General features: G+C 43.2%; 1 protein-coding gene across 4 annotated transcripts in view; it reads left to right on the top strand.

Annotated features, from left to right (window-relative positions):
* Nucleotides 1-829: 829 nt before the first annotated feature.
* LOC120065015 (diphosphoinositol polyphosphate phosphohydrolase 1) overlaps nt 830-22,560 on the top strand; it is a 40,565-nt gene continuing 18,834 nt past the window's right edge. For all 4 annotated transcript variants that reach the window (XR_005478635.1, XM_039015657.1, XM_039015656.1 and 1 more), the window contains exons 1-2: nt 830-1,114; nt 20,010-20,120. Coding sequence is in view for 3 of the 4 variants with exons in the window: in XM_039015657.1 (XP_038871585.1) it covers nt 1,016-1,114; nt 20,010-20,120 (210 nt within the window). In the remaining variant the exon portion in view is untranslated. The remainder of the gene's footprint in view (nt 1,115-20,009; nt 20,121-22,560) is intronic.

The following is a 22,560-nucleotide window of genomic DNA, read 5'->3' as shown; positions in this document are numbered from 1 at the left end:
TAAATACTTATACGATATTTAACATAGTCAGTATGTAAATAGAATAACTTTAGCAACTAGAACTCACCTTAGAATTCTAATCCGCAATTGAAAATTAGGCTCTCGTAATTTCTTTCATTTCCTATTAAAGGGTAATATTTGGGGAATGTCATCACCTTGGAGACGTTTCTTCGTCTCCTGTTCTCTACATCTATGCACAAGGAACAAAATACTTCCCGAGTTTTGTGTTTAAACTGGTTAATATTTCACACCGTCTTTCAGAATTCATGCAAGACACTGCAAAACATTTGAATCTATTTTATTGTGGTCGCGGTCACATACTGTTCAGGCTGTCCATAACGTCACTATGAAATGGATGCATAAAACATAAATGAAACAAATAATGTAAAGCATTGAAGTATATTATTAGATATGCATAAATGGACATAAGTAACCGATAGAAATTTCCCACAAATGTTTTTTTTTGTTGTTGGTTGTTTGATCTTAGGTAATAACCTACCAGGTTGCTGTCCATTGCCTGGTGTGCTGAAAGATTGTCTGAAGTTTCGCGTGAACACACGTTGTATATGTTATTGTGGTTAATTTTACAAGCTCGGCGTTAACGTGCCATTTAGTCATTGATATGAATTACAACCAAAGATAGGATCTTGGTCTGTTGATAGTCAAGGCGATGAATTCTTCCAGCATCTCCATGAAAGATATCAACAGAACCTAGCGTCATTGGCGTAAATTCTCTACTTCGTTTCGTTTTTTTGGCATTCAATACTGTATTCCTCAAAACAAGATACGTAATATCCCAATTCCACCATCGTTAAGATATGCCATGTTACGTTGTTTACGCAGTTATCTTCATAATGGCGACCGTGCTGGAGATGTGCTTATGCTTATGAAAATGAAGCGAAGAAGAAGTTATTTCTTATAAGAAAACGCCGGGGTTCCTCATAGGAGGACTTTGCGTCAAAGACAGCGTCCTTCCCAGTGTTTGAATTACAGTTTTGGTCAATTGGTAGCCGAAATGATGAAGCTCAAGTCAAACCAAACCCGGACATACGATGGGGATGGCTACAAGAAGCGGGCCGCCTGTCTGTGCTTCAGGAGTGAAAGTGAAGAGGAGGTGAGGCCAAGGATGCTGGGGTGTAGGGTGGGCCGCAGTTCAGGAAAGGACAGATAACATGGTAGATAGATGTTTGTCGCAGTACATTTTTATTAATTTGCTAATTACTAAGGTGAATTAGATAGCTAGTTAACGTTAGCTAACTATCTAACTGGTTGTTACTGGTTTTGGTTTGTTGAATCAGCGACCACCCAGGGATAATTAACGTTGAGTTAGCTAACGGTAGCCAGCTAACTGTTTAGCTAGCTGGCAGCAATACTGGATAGGCTATTTATTCTAGCTAGCTAACTTAGTAGCGTTGCAGCTAACCAAACATTGAAGTTAGAAAGATTATAGTTAACGTTATATTCTCTTTTGTTAGGTAGCAAGCTAGCGAACGCGTAGCCAGCAAACATTACTGCAACAACATATATTGGTAACCGGCTACTAGCTAGCTAAGCCAGCAGTGCGACGTTATCGTCTTGCTAGCTAGCTTGAGCGCTAACAAGCACTACATGGCAAAAGTATGTGGACGTCGAACGTCTCATTCCAAAATCATAGGCATTAATATAGATTTGGTTCTGCCTTTGCTCAGTTAAGAACAAATTCTTATTTTCAATGACAGCCTAGGAACAGTGGGTTAACTAACTGCCTTGTTCAAGGGCAGAACGACAGATTTGTACCTTGTCAGCTCGGAGATTCGATCGTGCAACCTTTCGGTGCAACCTAACCACTAGGCTACCTGCCGCCCCTCTTCTGGGAAGGCTTTCCACTAGAGCATTACTAAGGTCGGGCACCGATGTTGGGTGATAGGGCCTGGCTCGCAGTTTGTTTTCCAATTCATCCCAAAGGTGTTTGATGGGGTTGAGGTCAGGGCTCTGTGCAGGCCAGTTAAGTTCTTCCACATCTTGACAAACCATTTCTGTATGAACCTTGCTTTGTGCACAGGAATTGTCATGCTGAAACAGGAACCCCAAACTGTTGCCACAAAGTTGGAAGCACAGAATCGTCTAGAATGTCATTGTATGCTGTAGCGTTAACATTTCCCTTCACAGGAACAGCCCGAACCATGAAAAACAGCCGCAGACCATTATTCTTCCTCCACAAAACCTTACAGTTGGCACTATGCATTCAGGCAGGTAGCGTTATCCTGGCATCCGCCAAACCCAGATTCGTCCCTTGAACTGACATATGGTGAAGTGTGATTCATTACTCCAGAGAACGCGTTTCCACTGCTCCAAAGTCCAACGGCGGCGAGCTTTGCGATACTCCAGCCGACTCTTGGCATTGCGCATGGTGATTTTAGGCTTGTGTGCGGCTGCTCGGCCATGGAAACTCATTTCATGAAGCTCCCGACAAAGTTATTGTGCTGACGTTGCTTCCAGTGGCAGTTTGGAACTCTGTAGTGAGTGTTTCAACCGAGGACAGACTATTTTTACGTGCTTCTGCACTCGGCGGTCCCGTTCTGTGCTCTTGTGTAGCCTACCACTTCGCGGCTGAGCCATTGTTGCTCCTAGAAGTTTCCACTTCAAAATAACAACACAGTTGACCAGGGCAACTCTAGCAAGGCAGAAATTTTATGAACTGACTTGTAGGAAAGGTGGTGTCCTGTGATAATGCCACGTTGAGAGTCACTAAGCTCTTTAGTAAGGCCATCCTACTGCCAACATTTTCGATATGGAGATTGCATGGCTGTGTGCTTGGTTTTATACACCTGTCAGCAGTGGGTGTGGCTGAAGTAGCCAAATCCACCATTTTGAAGGGTTGTCTACATACTTTTGTGTGTGTGTATTGCTACTGCTAGTTAGTATCGTTCTGGTGATAATGGCAACATAAAACACTGACAATCAATGTTTAGCAGCATTATCAATGGCTCAAAACTCATGTCAACTTGTGACATCAGAGCTAGCGCTAGTTAGTTAGCCACATTTACTAGATAGATATCTAACTATATCGCGAGCTAGATATGGGCCTTGCTTAGATTGCCGAGAAGTTTGACTATCAACGAGTAACTTTACGCGACCGACCACTAGCTAACCGTGCTTGTGATCAAACTAGCTAGCTACCTACCCCTTCAATATAACGTTAGCTAGAAAATAGTCTGATGTAGAGGTCGACCGATTAATCAGAATGGACGATTTCAAGTTTTCATAACAATCTGTAATCGGCATTTTTGGACGCCGAATATGGCCGATTATATTGCAATCCACGAGGAGACCGCGTGGCAGGCTGACCACCTGTTACGTGAGTGCAGGCAGCAAGGAGCCAAGGTAAGTTGCTAGCTAGCATTAAAATTATCTTATAAAAAACAATCAATCTTAACATAATCACTAGTTAACTACACGTGGTTGACTATATTACTAGTTTAACTAGCTTGTCCTGCGTTGCATATAATCAATGTGGTGCCTGAAACTGTGTCACTTCTCTTGTGTTCAGTGTAAGCAGAGTTGGGGTATATGCAGCAGTTTGGGTCGCCTGGCTCATTGCGAACTGTGTGAAGACCGTTTCTTCCTAAAAAAAGACTAATGAATTTGCCAGAATTGTACATAATTATGACATAACATTGAAGGTTGTGCAATGTAACAGCAATATTTAGACTTAGGGTTGCCACCCGTTTGATAAAATACGGAACGGTTCTTTTTGTTTACGAAATTACAGTTTCTGGATTTGACCATATTAATAACCTAAGGCTCATATTTCTGTGTGTTTATTATAATTAAGACTATGATTTGATAGAGCAGTCTGACTGAGTGGTGGTAGGCAGCAGCAGGCTTGTAAGCATTCATTCAAACCGCACTTCCCTCCGTTTGCCAGCAGCTTTTCACAATGCTTGAAGTACAGCGCTGTTTATGACTTCAAACCTATCAACTCCCGAGATTAGGCTGGCAATACTATAGTGCCTATAAGAACATCCAATAGTCAAAGGTCTATGAAATGGTAGAGAGAAATAGTCCTATAATAACTACAACCTAAAACTACTTAACTGGGAATATTGAAGACTCATGTTAATAAGGCTAGGCGTCCCGCTGGCGGGACAACTTCCGGGGAAACTGGAGGGCATGCAATTCAAATAAATAATTATAATAATGATGGATACTAAACATTTAGGTACATACAAGTATCTTATATCGGTTGAAAGATTACATTCTTGTTAATCTAACTGCACTGTCCAATTTACAGTAGGCTTTACAGCGAAAGCATGCCATGCGATTGTTTGAGGACGGCGCCCCATATCAAAATATTTTTCCACCGGCACAGGTTTCATAAATTCACAAATAGCGATTTAAATATTCACTTTTTGAAAATCTTCCTCTGATTTGTCATCCAAAGGGTCCCAGCTATAACATGTAGTGTCGTTTTGTTAGATAAAATCCTTTATATCCCAAAAAGTCTCTTTAGTTGGCGCCATCGATTTGAGTAATCCACTCGTTCAACGTGCCAAGATAGGAATCCGAAAATCTACACCAAAAATTTTCAACATGTCAAAATCCATTTCTATTTAATCATCAGATACCCTAAAATGTAATTAAACTATAACATTTCATATGGAAAGAAGTATGTTCAATAGGAAAACGATATTAGCAGGTGCGTCTTGTCCTTATCGCGTGTGCATACACAAATTTCCAAGTCTGGGTCCCTGTAGTAAAACTCATATTTCTTACCTGTTTTGGAAGAAACCAGCCTGAAACCTTGAACAAAGACTACTGACACCCAGTAGAACCATAGGAATTGCATACTGGGGGCTATATTTATTTATTTCCCTAACGTTCCATTGGAAGAGCATGGGCTCTCAGAAAAACCAACCCTTTTTTTCCCTTTTTTTTTCTCCTACCATATCTATTGTGTTATCGTCTCCTACATTATTTTAACATTTCTACAAACTTCAAAGTGTCTTTCCAATGGTACCAATTATATGCATATCCTGGCTTCAGGGCCTGAGCTACAGGCTTTACTTTGGGCACGTCAGTCAGGCAGAAATTGAGAAAAAAGGACCCTAGCCCTAACAAGTTTTAAAAGGAACCACCAGCTTTCATATGTTTTAATTTTCTGAGCAAGGAACTTAAACGTTAGCTTTTTTACATGGCACATATTGCGCTTTTACTTACTTCTCTATTTAACTATCTGCATGACCCTTTTTTGCATGACCCTTTTTTGCACTAACTTTTGACTCATCACATCCGCTGCTTCTACTGTTTATCTATTCTGTTGCCTAGTCACTTTATTCCTAGTTACAGTGCCTTAAGGTATTCACACCCCTTGACTTTTCCACATTTTTTTGTAAGTCTGAATTTAAAATGTATTACGTTTAGATTTTGTGTCACTGATCTACACACAATCTCCAATAATGTCAACCTCTCTCATTGTCACTCAATGCCTAGGTTTAAGGACGCAGGCAATGAGATCCTGGTTGAAGACAGCAGAGGTGTATTTAGAGGGCAGGTTGGTCAGGATGATATCTAAGAGAGTGGAGGCTTCTACATTTACATTTAAGTCATTTAGCAGACGCTCTTATCCAGAGCGACTTACAAATTGGTGCATTCACCTTATGACATCCAGTGGAACAGCCACTTTACAATAGTGCATCTAAATCTTTTAAGGGGGGGGGGGGGTCAGAAGGATTGCTTTATCCTATCCTAGGTATTCCTTAAAGAGGTGGGGTTTCAGGTGTCTCCGGAAGGTGGTGATTGACTCCGCTGTCCTGGCGTCGTGAGGGAGTTTGTTCCACCATTGGGGTGCCAGAGCAGCGAACAGTTTTGACTGGGCTGAGCGGGAACTGTACTTCCTCAGTGGTAGGGAGGCGAGCAGGCCAGAGGTGGATGAACGCAGTGCCCTTGTTTGGGTGTAGGGCCTGATCAGAGCCTGAAGGTACTGAGGTGCCGTTCCCCTCACAGCTCCGTAGGCAAGCACCATGGTCTTGTAGCGGATGCGAGCTTCAACTGGAAGCCAGTGGAGAGAGCGGAGGAGCGGGGTGACGTGAGAGAACTTGGGAAGGTTGAACACCAGACGGGCTGCGGCGTTCTGGATGAGTTGTAGGGGTTTAATGGCACAGGCAGGGAGCCCAGCCAACAGCGAGTTGCAGTAATCCAGACGGGAGATGACAAGTGCCTGGATTAGGACCTGCGCCGCTTCCTGTGTGAGGCAGGGTCGTACTCTGCGGATGTTGTAGAGCATGAACCTACAGGAACGGGCCACCGCCTTGATGTTAGTTGAGAACGACAGGGTGTTGTCCAGGATCACGCCAAGGTTCTTAGCGCTCTGGGAGGAGGACACAATGGAGTTGTCAACCGTGATGGCGAGATCATGGAACGGGCAGTCCTTCCCCGGGAGGAAGAGCAGCTCCGTCTTGCCGAGGTTCAGCTTGAGGTGGTGATCCGTCATCCACACTGATATGTCTGCCAGACATGCAGAGATGCGATTCGCCACCTGGTCATCAGAAGGGGGAAAGGAGAAGATTAATTGTGTGTCGTCTGCATAGCAATGATAGGAGAGACCATGTGAGGTTATGACAGAGCCAAGTGACTTGGTGTATAGCGAGAATAGGAGAGGGCCTAGAACAGAGCCCTGGGGGACACCAGTGGTGAGAGCGCGTGGTGAGGAGACAGATTCTCGCCACGCCACCTGGTAGGAGCGACCTGTCAGGTAGGACGCAATCCAAGCGTGGGCCGCGCCGGAGATGCCCAACTCGGAGAGGGTGGAGAGGAGGATCTGATGGTTCACAGTATCGAAGGCAGCCGATAGGTCTAGAAGGATGAGAGCAGAGGAGAGAGAGTTAGCTTTAGCAGTGCGGAGCGCCTCCGTGATACAGAGAAGAGCAGTCTCAGTTGAATGACTAGTCTTGAAACCTGACTGATTTGGATCAAGAAGGTCATTCTGAGAGAGATAGCAGGAGAGCTGGCCAAGGACGGCACGTTCAAGAGTTTTGGAGAGAAAAGAAAGAAGGGATACTGGTCTGTAGTTGTTGACATCGGAGGGATCGAGTGTAGGTTTTTTCAGAAGGGGTGCAACTCTCGCTCTCTTGAAGACGGAGGGGACGTAGCCAGCGGTCAAGGATGAGTTGATGAGCGAGGTGAGGTAAGGGAGAAGGTCTCCGGAAATGGTCTGGAGAAGAGAGGAGGGGATAGGGTCAAGCGGGCAGGTTGTTGGGCGGCCGGCCGTCACAAGACGCGAGATTTCATCTGGAGAGAGAGGGGAGAAAGAGGTCAGAGCACAGGGTAGGGCAGTGTGAGCAGAACCAGCGGTGTCGTTTGACTTAGCAAACGAGGATCGGATGTCGTCGACCTTCTTTTCAAAATGGTTGACGAAGTCATCTGCAGAGAGGGAGGAGGGGGGGGGGGGGGAGGAGGATTCAGGAGGGAGGAGAAGGTGGCAAAGAGCTTCCTAGGGTTAGAGGCAGATGCTTGGAATTTAGAGTGGTAGAAAGTGGCTTTAGCAGCAGAGACAGAAGAGGAAAATGTAGAGAGGAGGGAGTGAAAGGATGCCAGGTCCGCAGGGAGGCGAGTTTTCCTCCATTTCCGCTCGGCTGCCCGGAGCCCTGTTCTGTGAGCTCGCAATGAGTCGTCGAGCCACGGAGCGGGAGGGGAGGACCGAGCCGGCCTGGAGGATAGGGGACATAGAGAGTCAAAGGATGCAGAAAGGGAGGAGAGGAGGGTTGAGGAGGCAGAATCAGGAGATAGGTTGGAGAAGGTTTGAGCAGAGGGAAGAGATGATAGGATGGAAGAGGAGAGAGTAGCGGGGGAGAGAGAGCGAAGGTTGGGACGGCGCGATACCATCCGAGTAGGGGCAGTGTGGGAAGTGTTGGATGAGAGCGAGAGGGAAAAGGATACAAGGTAGTGGTCGGAGACTTGGAGGGGAGTTGCAATGAGGTTAGTGGAAGAACAGCATCTAGTAAAGATGAGGTCAAGCGTATTGCCTGCCTTGTGAGTAGGGGGGGAAGGTGAGAGGGTGAGGTCAAAAGAGGAGAGGAGTGGAAAGAAGGAGGCAGAGAGGAATGAGTCAAAGGTAGACGTGGGGAGGTTAAAGTCACCCAGAACTGTGAGAGGTGAGCCGTCCTCAGGAAAGGAGCTTATCAAGGCATCAAGCTCATTGATGAACTCTCCGAGGGAACCTGGAGGGCGATAAATGATAAGGATGTTAAGCTTGAAAGGGCTGGTAACTGTGACAGCATGGAATTCAAAGGAGGCGATAGACAGATGGGTAAGGGGAGAAAGAGAGAATGACCACTTGGGAGAGATGAGGATCCCGGTGCCACCACCCCGCTGACCAGAAGCTCTCGGGGTGTGCGAGAACACGTGGGCAGACGAAGAGAGAGCAGTAGGAGTAGCAGTGTTATCTGTGGTGATCCATGTTTCCGTCAGTGCCAAGAAGTCGAGGGACTGGAGGGAAGCATAGGCTGAGATGAACTCTGCCTTGTTGGCCACAGATCGGCAGTTCCAGAGGCTACCGGAGACCTGGAACTCCACGTGGGTCGTGCGGGCTGGGACCACCAGGTTAGGGTGGCCGCGGCCACGCGGTGTGAAGCGTTTGTATGGTCTGTGCAGAGAGGAGAGAACAGGGATAGACATACACATAGTTGACAGGCTACAGAAGAGGCTACGCTAATGCAAAGGAGATTGGAATGACAAGTGGACTACACGTCTCGAATGTTCAGAAAGTTAAGCTTACGTTGCAAAAATCTTATTGACTAAAATGATTAAAATGATACAGTACTGCTGAAGTAGGCTGGCTAGCAGTGGCTGCGTTGTTGACTTTGTTTGAAAGTGTAGCTGGCCAGGTAACCTCGATAGCTGGCTAGGTAACCTCGGTAACTGGCCAGATAATTAGTCTAACTACACAATTGTCCTAGATACAAGGACAGCAAAGACAACTATGTAGCTAGCTAACACTAGCCAGCTAACACTACACTAATCAAATCGTTCCGTTGTAATGTAATAGTTTCTACAGTGCTGCTATTCGGTAGAAGTTGGCTAGCTAGCAGTGTTAGCAGTGTTAGCAGTGTTGACTAGCAGTATTGACTAGGTAGGGGAACGGCAGCGCGGCGGACGAAAATAACTGGCTAGCTAACCGAAAATTACTCTAGACTCCACAGTTATCTTAGATACAAGGACAGCAAAGACAACTGTGTAGCTAGCTAACACTACACTAATCAAGTCGTTCCGTTGTTCCGTTGAATGTAATAGATTCTACAGTGCTGCTATTCGGTGGCTAGCTGGCTAGCTAGCAGTGTTGATTACGTTACGTTACGTTAAAAGGACGAAAATAGCTGGCTAGCTAACCTAGAAAATCGCTCTAAACTACACAATTATCTTTGATACAAAGACGGCTATGTAGCTAGCTAAGATCAAACAAATCAAACCGTTGTACTGTAATGAAATGAAGTGAAATGTGATACTACCTGTGGAGCGAAGCGGAATGCGACCGGGTTGTTGAATGCGGAAGTCGAAGTCGAATTCGCGCCTTCTAATGTTAACATGCGTGAAACCAAGGCTTGTGCGGTTACAGAAGTCAACAAATGAGAGCGCCTGGGGAATGGGAGTGGAGCTAGGCGCTGCAGGGCCTGGATTAACCTCTACATCACCAAAGGAACAGAGGATGAGTAGGATAAGGGTACGGCTAAAGGCTATAAGAACTGGTCATCTACTGCGTTCGGAACAGAGTAAAAAGAGCATGGTTTCTGGGCGCAGAAGAATAGATTCAAGGCATAATGTACAGACAAGGGTATGGTAGGATGTGAATACAATGGAGTTAATGGATCTGCGGTCAAGCGACCACCCCTCATCACTGTCAAACACTCCCTAAAACACTTCAGCGAGCAGGCCTTTGTAATCGACCCGGCCCGGGTATCCTGAAGGGATATTGACCTCATTCCGTCAGTAGAGGGTGCCTGGTTATTCTTTTAAAAGTGCTTTCCTAACCATCTTAAATAAGCATGCCCCATTCAACAAATGTAGACCCAGGAACAGATCTAGCCCTTGGTTCACTCCAGACCTGACTGCCTTTGACAGCACAAAAACATCCTGTGGCATACTGCATTAGTGTCGAATAGCCCCCGCGATATGCAACTTTTCGGGGAAGTTAGGAACCAGTTAGGAACCACAGGCAGTTAGGAAAGCAAAGGCTAGCATTTTCAAACAGAAATTTGCATCCTGTAGCACAAACTCCAAAATGTTCTGGGACACTGTAAAGTCCATGGAGAATAAGAGCACCTCCTGCCAGCTGCCCACTGCACTGAGACTAGGAAACACTGTCACCACCGATAAATCCACGATAATCGGGAATTTCAGTAAGCATTTCTCTACGGCTGGCCATGCTTTTCACCTGGCTACCCCTACCCCGGTCAACAGCCCTGTACCCCCCCACAGCAACTTGCCCAAGCCTCCCCATTTCTCCTTCACCCAAATCCAGATAGCTGATGTTCTGAAAGAGTTGCAAAATCTGGACCCCTACAAATCAGCTGGGCTAGACAATCTGGACCCTCTCTTTCTAAAATTATCCGCCGCAATTGGTGCAACCCCTATTTACTAGCCTGTTCAGCCTCTCTTTCGTAACGTCTGAGATCCCCAAAGATTGGAAAGCTGCCTCGGTCATCCCCCTTTTCAAAGGGGGAGACACTCTAGACCCAAACTGTTACAGACCTATATCTATCCTACCCTGCCTATCTAAGGTCTTCAAAAGCCAAGTTAATAAACAGATCACCGACCATTTTGAATCCCACCGTACCTTCTCTGCTATCCAATCTGGTTTCTGAGCTAGTCATGGGTGCACCTTAGCCACGCTCAAGGTCCTAAACGATATCATAACCGCCATCGATAAAAGACAATATTGTGCAGCCGTATTCATCGACCTGGCCAAGGCTTTCGACTCTGTCAATCACCACGTTCTTATCGGCGGACTCAACAGCCTTGGGTTTCTCAAATGACTGCCTTGCCTGGTTCACCAATTACTTCTCAGACACAGAGTTCAGTGTGTCAAATAGGAGGGCCTGTTGTCCGGACCTCTGGCAGTCTCTATGGGGGTACCACCGGGTTCTGATCCACCTCTACGCAGACGACACCATTTTCTATACTTCTGGCCCTTCTTTGGACACTGAACACAACTCTCCTTCCGTGGCCTCCAACTGCTCTTAAATGCAAGTAAAATTAAGTGCATGCTCTTCAACCGATCGCTGCCTGCCCGCCCGCCCGCCCGCCCATCATCACTACTCTGGATGGTTCTGACTTAGAATATGTGGACAACTACAAATACCTAGGTGTCTGGTTAGACTGTAAACTCACCTTCCAGACTCACATTAAGCATCTCCAATCCAAAATTAAATCTAGAATCGGCTTCCTATTTCGCAACAAAGCATCCTTCACTCATGCTGCCAAACATTCCCTCGTAAAACTGACTATCCTACCGATCCTTGACTTCGGCGATGTCATTTACAAAATAGCCTCCGACACTCTACTCAGCAAATTGGATGCAGTCCATCACAGTGCCATCTGTTTTGTCACCAAAGCCCCATATACTACCCACAACTGCGACCTGTATGCTCTCGTTGGCTGGCCCTCGCTTCATATTCGTCGCCAACCCACAGGCTCCAGGTCATCTATAAGTCTTTGCTAGGTAAAGCTCCGCCTTATCTCAGCTCACTGGTCACCATAGCAGCACCCACCCGTAGCACGTGCTCCAGCAGGTATATTTCACTGGTCACCCCCAAAGCCAATTCCTCCTTTGGCTGCCTTTCCTTCCAGTTCTCTGCTGCCAATGACTGGAACGAATTGCAAAAATCACTGAAGCTGTAGACTCGTATCTCCATCACTAACTTTTAAGCATCAGCTGTCAGAGCAGCTCAAAGATCATTGCACCTGTACATAGCCCACCTAACTACCTCATCCCCATATTCTTATTTATTTTTTTGCTTCTTTGCACCCCAGTATCTCTACTTGCACATCTATCACTTCAGTGTTTAATTGCTAAATTGTAATTACTTCATCACTACAGCCTATTTATTGCCTTACCTCCCCAATCTTACCTCATTTGCACACACTGTATATAGACTTTTTTTCTATTGTGTTTTTGACTGTACGTTTGTTTATTCCATGTGTTGTTTGTGTCACTTTGCTTTATTTTGTCCAGGTCGCAGTTGTTACTGAGAACTTGTTCTCAACTGGCCTACCTGGTAAAATAAAAGAAAGTGGAATTATGTTTTTAGAATTTTTAAATGTTAATTTAGTAAATTCTTGAGTAAATAAGTATTCTCCACCTTGTTTATTACAAGCCTAAATAACTTCAGGTGTGTACATTTTGTTAAGGTTGCATGGACTCACTCTGTGTGCAATAATTGTGTTTAACATGATTTTTGAATTACTACCCCATTTCTGTACTCTACATATATAATTATATGGAAGGTCCCTCAGTCAGCAGTGAATTTCAAACACAGATTCAAAGACAAAGACCAGGGATGTTTTCCAATGCCTCGCAAAGGAGGGCACCTATTGGTAGATGGGAGAAAAATATCTGACAATTAATATCCCTTTGAGCATGGGGAAGTTATTCATTACACTTTTGATGGTGTCTCAATACGCCCAGTCAATACAAAGATACAGACGTCCTTCCTAACTCAGTTGACGGAGAGGAAGGAAAACGCTCAGGGATTTCACCAATGGTGATTTTATAAGAGTTATAGGCGAAAACAACAGGATGGATCAACATTGTAGTTACTCCACAATTCTAACCTAAATGACAAGAGTGAAAAGAAGGAAGACTGTACAGAATAAAAATATTCCAAAACATGCATCCTGTTTGGCACTAATTAATACTGCAAAAAAATGTGGCAAAGAAGTTACATTTTGTCCTGAATTCAAAGTATTATTTTTGGGGCAAATCTAACACATCTAGTACCACGCTTCATATTTTCAAGCATGGTTGTGGCTGCATCATGTTATAGTTATGCTTGTCATTGGCAAGGTCTAGCACGTTTTTTAGGATAAAAAGGAATAGAGCTAAGCACAGGCAAAGTCCTAGAGGAAAACCTGGTTCAGTCTTTCCAAAACACTAGGAGATAACTTTCAGCAGGACAATAACCTAAAAATCAAGGCAAAATTTACACTGGAGTTACTTATCATGACGACATTGAATATTCCTGAGTGGTATAGTTTGTTTGTTTGCAAATCTATGGGAATATTTGAAAATGGCTTTCTAGCAATGATCAACAACCAACTTGACTGAGCTTGAAGAATTTTTGAAAGAATAATGGGCAAATATTGTACAATCCAGGTTTGCGAAGCTCTTCGAGACCCAGAAACACTCACAGCTGTAATCGCTGCCTAAAAGTGATAAAATGTTACTTATGGGGTTGAATACTTATCTAATCAAATATGTTTTATTTTCCATTACTATATATAAATATATATATATTTTTTTTTACTTTGACAAAGTATTTTGTGTAGATCGATGACAAAAAAAAATGTAAAATCTAATTTAATCCCACTTTGAAGCGCAACAGAGTTGAAAAAGTCACGGGGTGTGAATGCTATGTGAAGGCACTGTATGTACATATCAAGCTCCATTACCTTGTACCCTGTGTATATACAGTGCCTTCAAAGTATTCAGACCCATTGACTTTTTCCACATTTTGTTACATTACAGCCTTACTCTAAATTGGATTAAAAAAAAAAAAAAAATCATCCACAGCAATCTACACACAACACCCTATAATGACAAAGCAAAAACAGTTTTTAGAAATTTTTGCACATGTATAAACTTATTAAACAGAGGTACCTTATTTACATAAGTATTCAGACCCTTTGCTATGAGACTGAAATTGAGCTGAGTTGCATCCTGTTTCCATGGATAATTCTTGATGTTTCTACAACTTGATTGGGGTCCACCTGTGGTAAATTCAATTGATTGGGCATGATTTGTAAAGGCACACATCTGTCCAAATAAGGTCTCACAGTTGACAGTGCATGTCAGAGCAAAAACCAAGCCATGAGGTCGAAGGAATTGTGCGTAGAGCTCTGAGACAGGCTTGTGTAGAGCTCTGAGACAGGCTTGTGTCGAGGTACAGATCTGGGGAAGGGTACCAAAACATTTCTGCAGCATTGAAGGTCCCCAAGAACACAGTGGCCTCCATCATTCTTAAATGGAAGAAGTTTGGAACCACCAAGACTTCTTATAGCTGGCCGCCCGGCCAAACTGAGTAATCGTGGGAGAAGGGCCTTGGTCAGGGAGGTGACCAAGAACCCCATGGTCACTCTGACAGAGCTCCAGAGTTCCTCTGTGTTTGATGGGACAACCTTCCAGAAGGACAACCATCACTGCATCACTCCACTAATCAGGCCTTTATGGTAGAGTGGCCAGACAAGTCACTCTTCAGTAAAAGGCACATGACAGCCCGCTTGGAGTTTGCCAAAAGGCACCTAAAAACTCTCAGACCATGAGATACAATATTCTCTGGTCTGATGAAACCAAGATTGAACTCTTTGGCCTAAAGGCCAAGCATCATGTCTGGAGGAAACCTGGCACCATCCCTACGGTGAAGCATGGTGGTGGCAGTATCGTGCTGTGGGGATGTTTTTCATCGACAGGGACTGGGAGACTAGTCAGGATCGAGGCAAAGTACAAAGAGATCCTTGATGAAAACCTGCTCCAGAGTGCTCAGGATCTCAGACTGGGGCGAAGGTTCACTTTCCAACAGGACAAAGTCCCTGAGCACACAGCCAAGACAATGGAGTGGCTTCGGAACAAGTCTCTGAATGTCCTTGAGTGGCCCAGCCAGAGCTCGGACTTGAACCCGATCGAGCATCTCTGGAGAGACCTGAAAATATCTGTTCAGCAATGCTCCCCATCCAACCTGACAGAGCTTGAGATGATCTGCAGAGAAGATTGGGAGAAACTCCCCAAATACAGGTGTGCCAAGCTTGTAGAGTCATCCAAGAAGACTCTGCTGTAATCGTTGCCAAAGGTGCTTCAACAAAGTACTGAGTAACGGATCTGAATACTTATGTAAATGTGATTTCCGTTTTTTATTTGTAATAAACTTGCAAATATTTCTTAACCTCTTTTTGCTTTGTCATTATGTGGTGTTGTGTGTAGATTGTAACAAAATGTGGAAAAGTCAAGGGGTCTAATTTAGTGATGCACCGATATCATATATTTTCCTTGCCAAAAGAAATGATACCGGTATTACATTTTTTGCTGCCTTTTTAAACATTCTAGTACAGTTAAATAGTTAACACACACACATGGACACAGCGGTCTAAGGCACTGCATCTCAGTGCAAGAGGCGTCACTGGTTCGAATCCAGGCAGTATCGTATCCGGCCGTGATTGAGAGTCCCATAGGGCGGCTCACAATTGGCCCAGCGTCGTCCGGGTTTGGCCGCCGTTGTAATTAAGAATTTGTTCTTAACTGACTTTCCTAGTTAACTAAAGGTTACACACACACACTGACCAAAAAGCTATTCTGCTTGCTTTTACTTATGTCCCTATCACCAGTAAAACATAATCAAAACCTATTTCTTTCACTTACTTGCTGTGCTGTTTCGTTGTTCATTTGTTCAGTCGTTTTATTCTCAACCAGGATTTCTATGGAACACCGTTTGGGTCTTTGCGTGTCAAAAAATATAGTATTTAACACGATTTGACGTGTCAAATAAGCTTGTTGACCAATCAGGACCTGAATATGATTGCACGTCACAAAATAATTTAACGAGTTCATACATTTTTTACGTAGTTATTACACATAGTGTAATCAATCACTCGTATTTCATTTGTCAAAAATGATTCATCGATACGTATGCAATGATGCTGGTAAAGTTGTCTCGTGCACCTACAGTGGTGGTCATAAAAAAAAAGCTAGCTAGCTCATGGATGCAAACTTTGTTCTTCCCCAAAAACATAGCAAACGACACCTGTTTCAGTAGGTGGCATCTAAAATAACACTAATTTATTAGACAGTTCTTATTTGACTAATGGTGGTCGTACGCATCTATGTGAAGCTAGCCACAATTAGGATTAGCCACAACAGTGGACTTTGCGGTTAGCCTTCAAAATAAAAGTACGGCATAATTATATTTGTATTCATTTGCGTCACTGTCAATGACACTTTTATTTCGAAGGCAAACTGCAAATTCCACTATTGTGCCTAATCCTTATCGTGGCTAGCTTCACAACACAACCTGGTTTGGTCGAGCCTCACTAGCCAGATGAAGATAGCTGGCTGCTTATAATGTTTGCTTTTGGCAACGGGGTTAAGTAGCTGGCTAGCTAAGTTAACCTCTTGAGCCTATGGGGGGTGCTATTTCGACTTTGGAAAAATGTGTTCCCAAATTAAACTGCCTCGTACTCAATTCTTGCTCGTACAATATGCATATTATTATTACTATTGGATAGAAAACACTCTAGTTTCTAAAACCGTTTGAATTATGTCTCTGAGTGAAACAGAACTCATTCTGCAGCACATTTCCTGCCAGGGAGTGAGATTTCTGAAATCGAGGTCCCTGTTCTGGGGTCAGTTTCTAAGTTCCTATGTACTCTGTGGGGCTACAAACACTGCATACGCCTTCCTCTAGATGTCAGTAAGTGGTGAGAATTTGAATGGAGTGGATTGCGCAATCTGGGACCTTATATAAGACCCTGGAGCGGAAGTACCGTCCTTTTTAACGTTGCGCCTGGCGCAGTAGGGACATCAGAGTGGCCTCCTGCCAAGCTTTCGTTTTGCCAGTTCTATATCTCCGGTCATGTTTTTATTCGTTATAGTTGTTAAAGACATCATAAGGTAGTTAATTTAAACCGACTTATAGCAATTTATATCAGTTTATTGCGATTTTCTGGCATTTCTTTGTGACGCGCTTTCAAGAGTTGGACACCTTTCCGGCACATGCCGAACGTTAGCGGCTATTTCGACAGGACAAGAGGACAGCTTTCAACCAAAAGACGATTGTTCTGGACAAAGGACACCTTTCCCAAGATTCTGATGGGGAGGTCATCAAAAAGTAAGAACTATTTATGCTGATAAATCGTTGTTCTGTTGAAAAATGTTAAATGCATAAGCCGCCATTAATTTCAGTGTAGCCTTGCTTTAGCGCACGATGTATTGCGCAATAACGTTAATTTTAAAAATGTTACAAAGCGATTGCATTAAGAACTAATTTGTCTTTCATTTGCTGTCCACCCTGTATTTTTTAGTCAAGTTTATGATTATTTATTGATTAGAATAGGTGACTCTCCAAGATGGCGCCCGACATTTTCTGGGCAGCTTGGCAACTTTTCTCATTGTATAACCACGATTTGTGCCGCTAAATATGCACATTTTCGAACAAACTCTATATGCATTGTGTAATATGATGTTACAGGACTGTCATCTGAAGAATTCTGAGAAGGTTAGTGAAAAAATTAATATATTTTGGTGGTGAATACGTTATCGCTATGTTTGGCTGGAATCAATGCTGTTGTGTTTTGCTACTGTGCTAAGCTAATATAACGCTATATTGTGTTTTCGCTGTAAAACACTTAGAAAATCTGAAATATTGTCTGGATTCACAAGATCTGTGTCTTTCAATTGCTGTACGCTGTGTATTTTTAAGAAATGTTTTATGATGAGTAATTAGGTAATACACGTTGCTCTAGTTATTCTAGTCGAGTTGTGATGGTGGCTGCAATGGTAAACTATGATTTATACCTGAAATATGCACATTTTTCTAACAAAACCTATGCTATACAATAAATATGTTATCAGACTGTCATCTGATGAATTTGTTTCTTGGTTAGTGGCTATTTATATCTTTATTTGGTCGAATTTGTGATAGCTACTGATGGAGTAAAAAGCTGGTGGAGTAAAAAAAATGGTGTCTTTTGCTAACGTGGTTAGCTAATAGATTTACATATTGTGTCTTCCCTGTAAAACATTTTAAAAATCAGAAATGATGGCTGGATTCACAAGATGTGTATCTTTCATCTGGTGTCTTGGACTTGTGATTTAATGATATTTAGATGCTAGTATTTACTTGTGACGCTATGCTAGGCTATGCTAGTCAGCTTTTTTTCTGGTGGGGGTGCTCCCGGATCCGGGTTTGGGAGGAACTAGAAGTTAAATTTCAATAGGCGAACAACAAGTGACAACCTAGCTAATACTTACTCACTAGGGTTCCTAAATCATTGCTAAGAATAATAAAAAATGAGTGCAGTCTCTACTGGTCATTGTTTTCAGGCTGGTTGTGTTGGTGCTAGCTAGGTACCAAGCTAAAGCTAGCTACCCCAGAAGTTGAGATCGAACAAATTATGCTTTATTACCAACGCGATATTGAAAACACATTGTTCGTGGCCGGTGTTTGCTTGTTTGCAGACTTTTTTATACAGCTTTGACAGTGCTACTGTATCTTTTTTGACACGCAAAGATCCAAAAGGCGTTCCATAGTATGTATGTTGTGAAGCTAATAGCAGTGACACTATTACTGTGTAACTGCAGTAGGGCAACACCTAAAAAATAGCGCACTTGGTAGTGTGTACTGGTGCGCGAAAGCCAACATCACCCACGACAGAGAACGGTTGATTGTCAAGGGCAATGAATTCCATTATCTTGGCTTTAATGGATTTCGCCTTTGAGTTGTCTTGCTGAAATTCTTACTCTTTCAAATGACTGCTTGACGTGTTGACTGCTCGATCCACACAGCAGTCATTGTAGGCTAAGTTAGGAACGCTGTGTTGCACGTATAGCGCAACATTTTACATGCCGTCATTACGTCATGTACCTACGTTATATAGGTATGCACGTCAGCTTTGACATCGGTTTTGCACATCAGCGTTACATGCTGACCAGACCAGACACGTCGCATGCGCGAGCGTCGCAAAATAAATGTTTAAATCCATGTTATTCAATTATTGCCCCCACACTGCTCGCGCACGCCAACGAGCGTCTCCGATGCCAAGGGCTAAAATAGAACTCCTTTCTATTTCTGACGCAGATCGCGCTGGAAGTCCTGCATCTCCCATCTCCTCATTGGTTTATAGAAGCAGGTACCATCTCCTCATTGGTTATACCCACGTGGGTGATTGAAAGACAAACTGTTTTACCGGTTGTCGTGGTAATACTATGAAAGTGTAGATGCGATCGCCAAATAAGTTCAAAGATGAAAAAGCCTGGGAGGAGGAGAGATGACTAGAAACGATTCGGTTGGCCGTTTTATGTATGGATTAATTGTTGGAGTAGAGGACCTTGTGCATTTCAGGTAAAATAACAACTCAATGTTTTTATCTCAGGACAAATTAACTAGCAACAGCAAGCTAGCTAAATAGGACAAATTAGCTAGCAAGTGCAAGCTAACTAGCTAAATTGCCATACATGTTTAATGCTTTTCGACCTGTCCCCAAATTAATGTCATTGGTTCAGAGTTTGTTTTGATATTTTAATCCGCGTGTCGTGATTGCGTTTGGTTTCGGGGGACAAAATAAATTTATGCACGATAGCGCACGCGCGCAGCCGGTTTGGGTTCCGTGTTAAATTAGACATCGGTTGATAACGATGTTGGCATTTTTATCTAATATCGGCCGATTACGTGATGTTCACCGATATGTCATGCATCCCTAGTCTAAATACTTTCCGAAGGCATTGTAGCCAAGTTATCGTTACTCGTTGTGTATTTATTATTACTTTTATTATGTTATTACTTTTCTATTACTCTCTGCATTGTTGGGACGGGCCCGTAAGTAAGCATTTCACTGTTACTCTACACCTATTGTTTATGAAGCATGTGAAGAATACCATTTTATTTGATCTGTTATTGAGAATATGTCACCTGTAATTTGAATAGGATTGCGATGTTGTCTTCAACTGAGTAGAGAAGTTGTCTCAAGCAACACCACGCTGTGTTTACATTGGAACCTGAAACTCTGGATTTGATTGATGGTGCTCAATGCTGTATCGTCTTTTTCTGCAGGTGCTGTTGGTGAGTAGTAGTCGTCATCCAGACAAGTGGATTGTCCCTGGTGGGGGGATGGAGCCAGAAGAGGAGCCCAATGTAGCAGCAGCACGAGAAGTCTGTGAAGAGGTTTGTTTCTTTCCCTCTCATTTCATTGACCTTAGCTTAATTATTCAAACTACATTCCCACACTGTTCTCTATCCCCGCATTTCAGGGAACTTGTGGTGTTTTTCATAAGTGGTTATGGATTTTAGAGATGAGGGTCTCTTTGTTTTAGGTGTGGCTTTTTGGGTAGACAACCTCAAATGTTTTTTCTTGCAAATCACACCCCTCAATTACAATATGGTATTTGCCGCAATGGCAACCATATATTAAACTGAGATTTGCCATTGTGACTAGGTTATGTCATACTTTGAAAAATAACACATTTGGCCTGCCATTACTGGTCCCATGCTGATTACCTTGATAAAGCTTGTGGAAACATGGCTATTGAGCTCAACATAGGGATGGGCGATATGGCCAAAGAATCTCTAAATAACCTTTGTTGTACAGTTAAAGGTCAACTATACTGCATTTCAAACAGTCAGCAATAATGTAGCGATTTCAGGGCTTTACGTTGTAGGCCAATGCCGCGCGTGACAAACTGAGCAATCGTTTTCGAGAATCAATGTTCATTGATACCCCCGTTTTAGTGTTATCTGCTTTGTGCGCGATTTGAGCAGTTGAGACGTACTGTAAAAAGGGTATCGTTAGGAAGGTTAACATCTCTATTACAGGTTCTAAATAACAGAACCTGTAATAGGTTCTAAATAACTGGATAAAAACTGACGGACAACTATAAAAGCTCAAACCAAGTTTATTCAGACAAAGACATGTTTCCAGCAGTGGTAGTGTGTGTGTGTATATATATATATATATATATATATATATATATATATATACCCCAATTTGGGTGGAGCATCCTCCTTCCCTCTAAACATTACATCTTTATTGCTAGACAGGATATTAAGTGATGCGGGCAATGAACACTTTCCTTCTCCCATAATCTGACCTTACCTCGGCCCCCATTCCTCACTAAACCACATCTCACCAACTTTATCAGTGACTGCAACCATGTGATTGCCTTTCCTTTACTCATTACATTCCACGCTTAATTGACTCCACCATATACATTCCTCCTACAGATAACCATTAATTTCTGGTGTAGAAACCAGACTCTGGCACTCCTCATTGCCTTAGAATACTTGATAATTAACAATATTTCAAGTTTATGAGTCAGAACCCATCACAGTAAAAATGTCTCAATGTGTTTGTGTCCATATGACCAACTATGTTGGACCAAACCTCAAATGCAAATAGCGAATTGAAACTGCTTGTCAGAAAGGAAGTGATTGCTCATATTTGTAGTGAGTGGCAGAGGGAGGGGTGTGTGTGTGTAAACAGAGAGGAAGAGGTGACATGAGAGGTTTCACTCTCGCCAAAATCATTACGTTTCTATGGGTTTATTTTGGACCTAAGCTTGTCGCCTGCCTTTCCGGCTTTGGGACAACGACTCCCATTTGTTATAGGGTGGAGACATGAGCATCTCGTCATTATATACACATCTCTGGTGTAAATGGGAAGGTGCACAGAAGGAGCGAAGGAGACAAGCCCAAAAAGACAACCTGGGAACAAGCGGACATAAGCCATCGTAAAAACGGAAAATAACAAAACCCTGATTCTTGCGATACAGGCATTTGAAATATCACACAAAAACATACATTTGAATTAAATGGATATATTGCCCAGCCCTAGCTCAACACATTATTCTTTTGATGTTGGTCAAAGCACATTCACTGTTAGCACTTATCCCGAGCCCTTCTGGGCAGATCAGTTGGTCTTGATCGTATTCTGTTTATGTGTGCTGAGAAAGCACATCCACAGTAAGCACGCAGCCAAGACTCGTATCCCAGAGTCATGTTACACAGGAGTGTTAAAAGTGCCAAAGGGCGTTATACTGATATATAATGCTGTGGCTGCAGGCCAGACAACCAAGCCACAGGCCCAACTCATGCTCCTCTTTCTATGGAGATCAATTTAGTTTGTTTACATAATGTAGCCTATTCTGTACTAATCACTAATTGAACCATGATGATTGAATATGTTCATTTAATCCCCGGGTATTTTTTTGTTGCCCGCTAGGGGGTAAAGAGGGTTTCTCTGTTGCCAAGTAGTGTATCTTCAACCAAGGCTTAGATTCCAGAAAACAATATGATAACTTAGCTTTCTGAGATAAGCGTTCCAGAAATCATAGCCTACTTACAAGATTGCATGGACACTTTGAAAGCCTGTAGACTATATGCAGGGCTCCAGACTAATATTTTCCCCTGGTGACACTAACTTTTTCAGTTGGCGGCACCAGCCTAGGATTTGGTCGCACCCCCCCCAAAAGTTGCAGCGTCACGCAATAGAAAAAATAAGTAATCATGTTCTAAAGTAATTCACAGTGCTTTATTAAAGCTAGACTCTTTCTGTGAAAAAATGTCACCCCACCTCTGTTTTGGTAAAAAGCTGAGGGATGGGGCTTGA

This window comes from Salvelinus namaycush, chromosome 20 (assembly GCF_016432855.1).
Source record: "Salvelinus namaycush isolate Seneca chromosome 20, SaNama_1.0, whole genome shotgun sequence".
Taxonomy (NCBI): Eukaryota; Metazoa; Chordata; class Actinopteri; order Salmoniformes; family Salmonidae; genus Salvelinus; species Salvelinus namaycush.
This window is presented reverse-complemented; position numbering and strand designations above follow the sequence as displayed.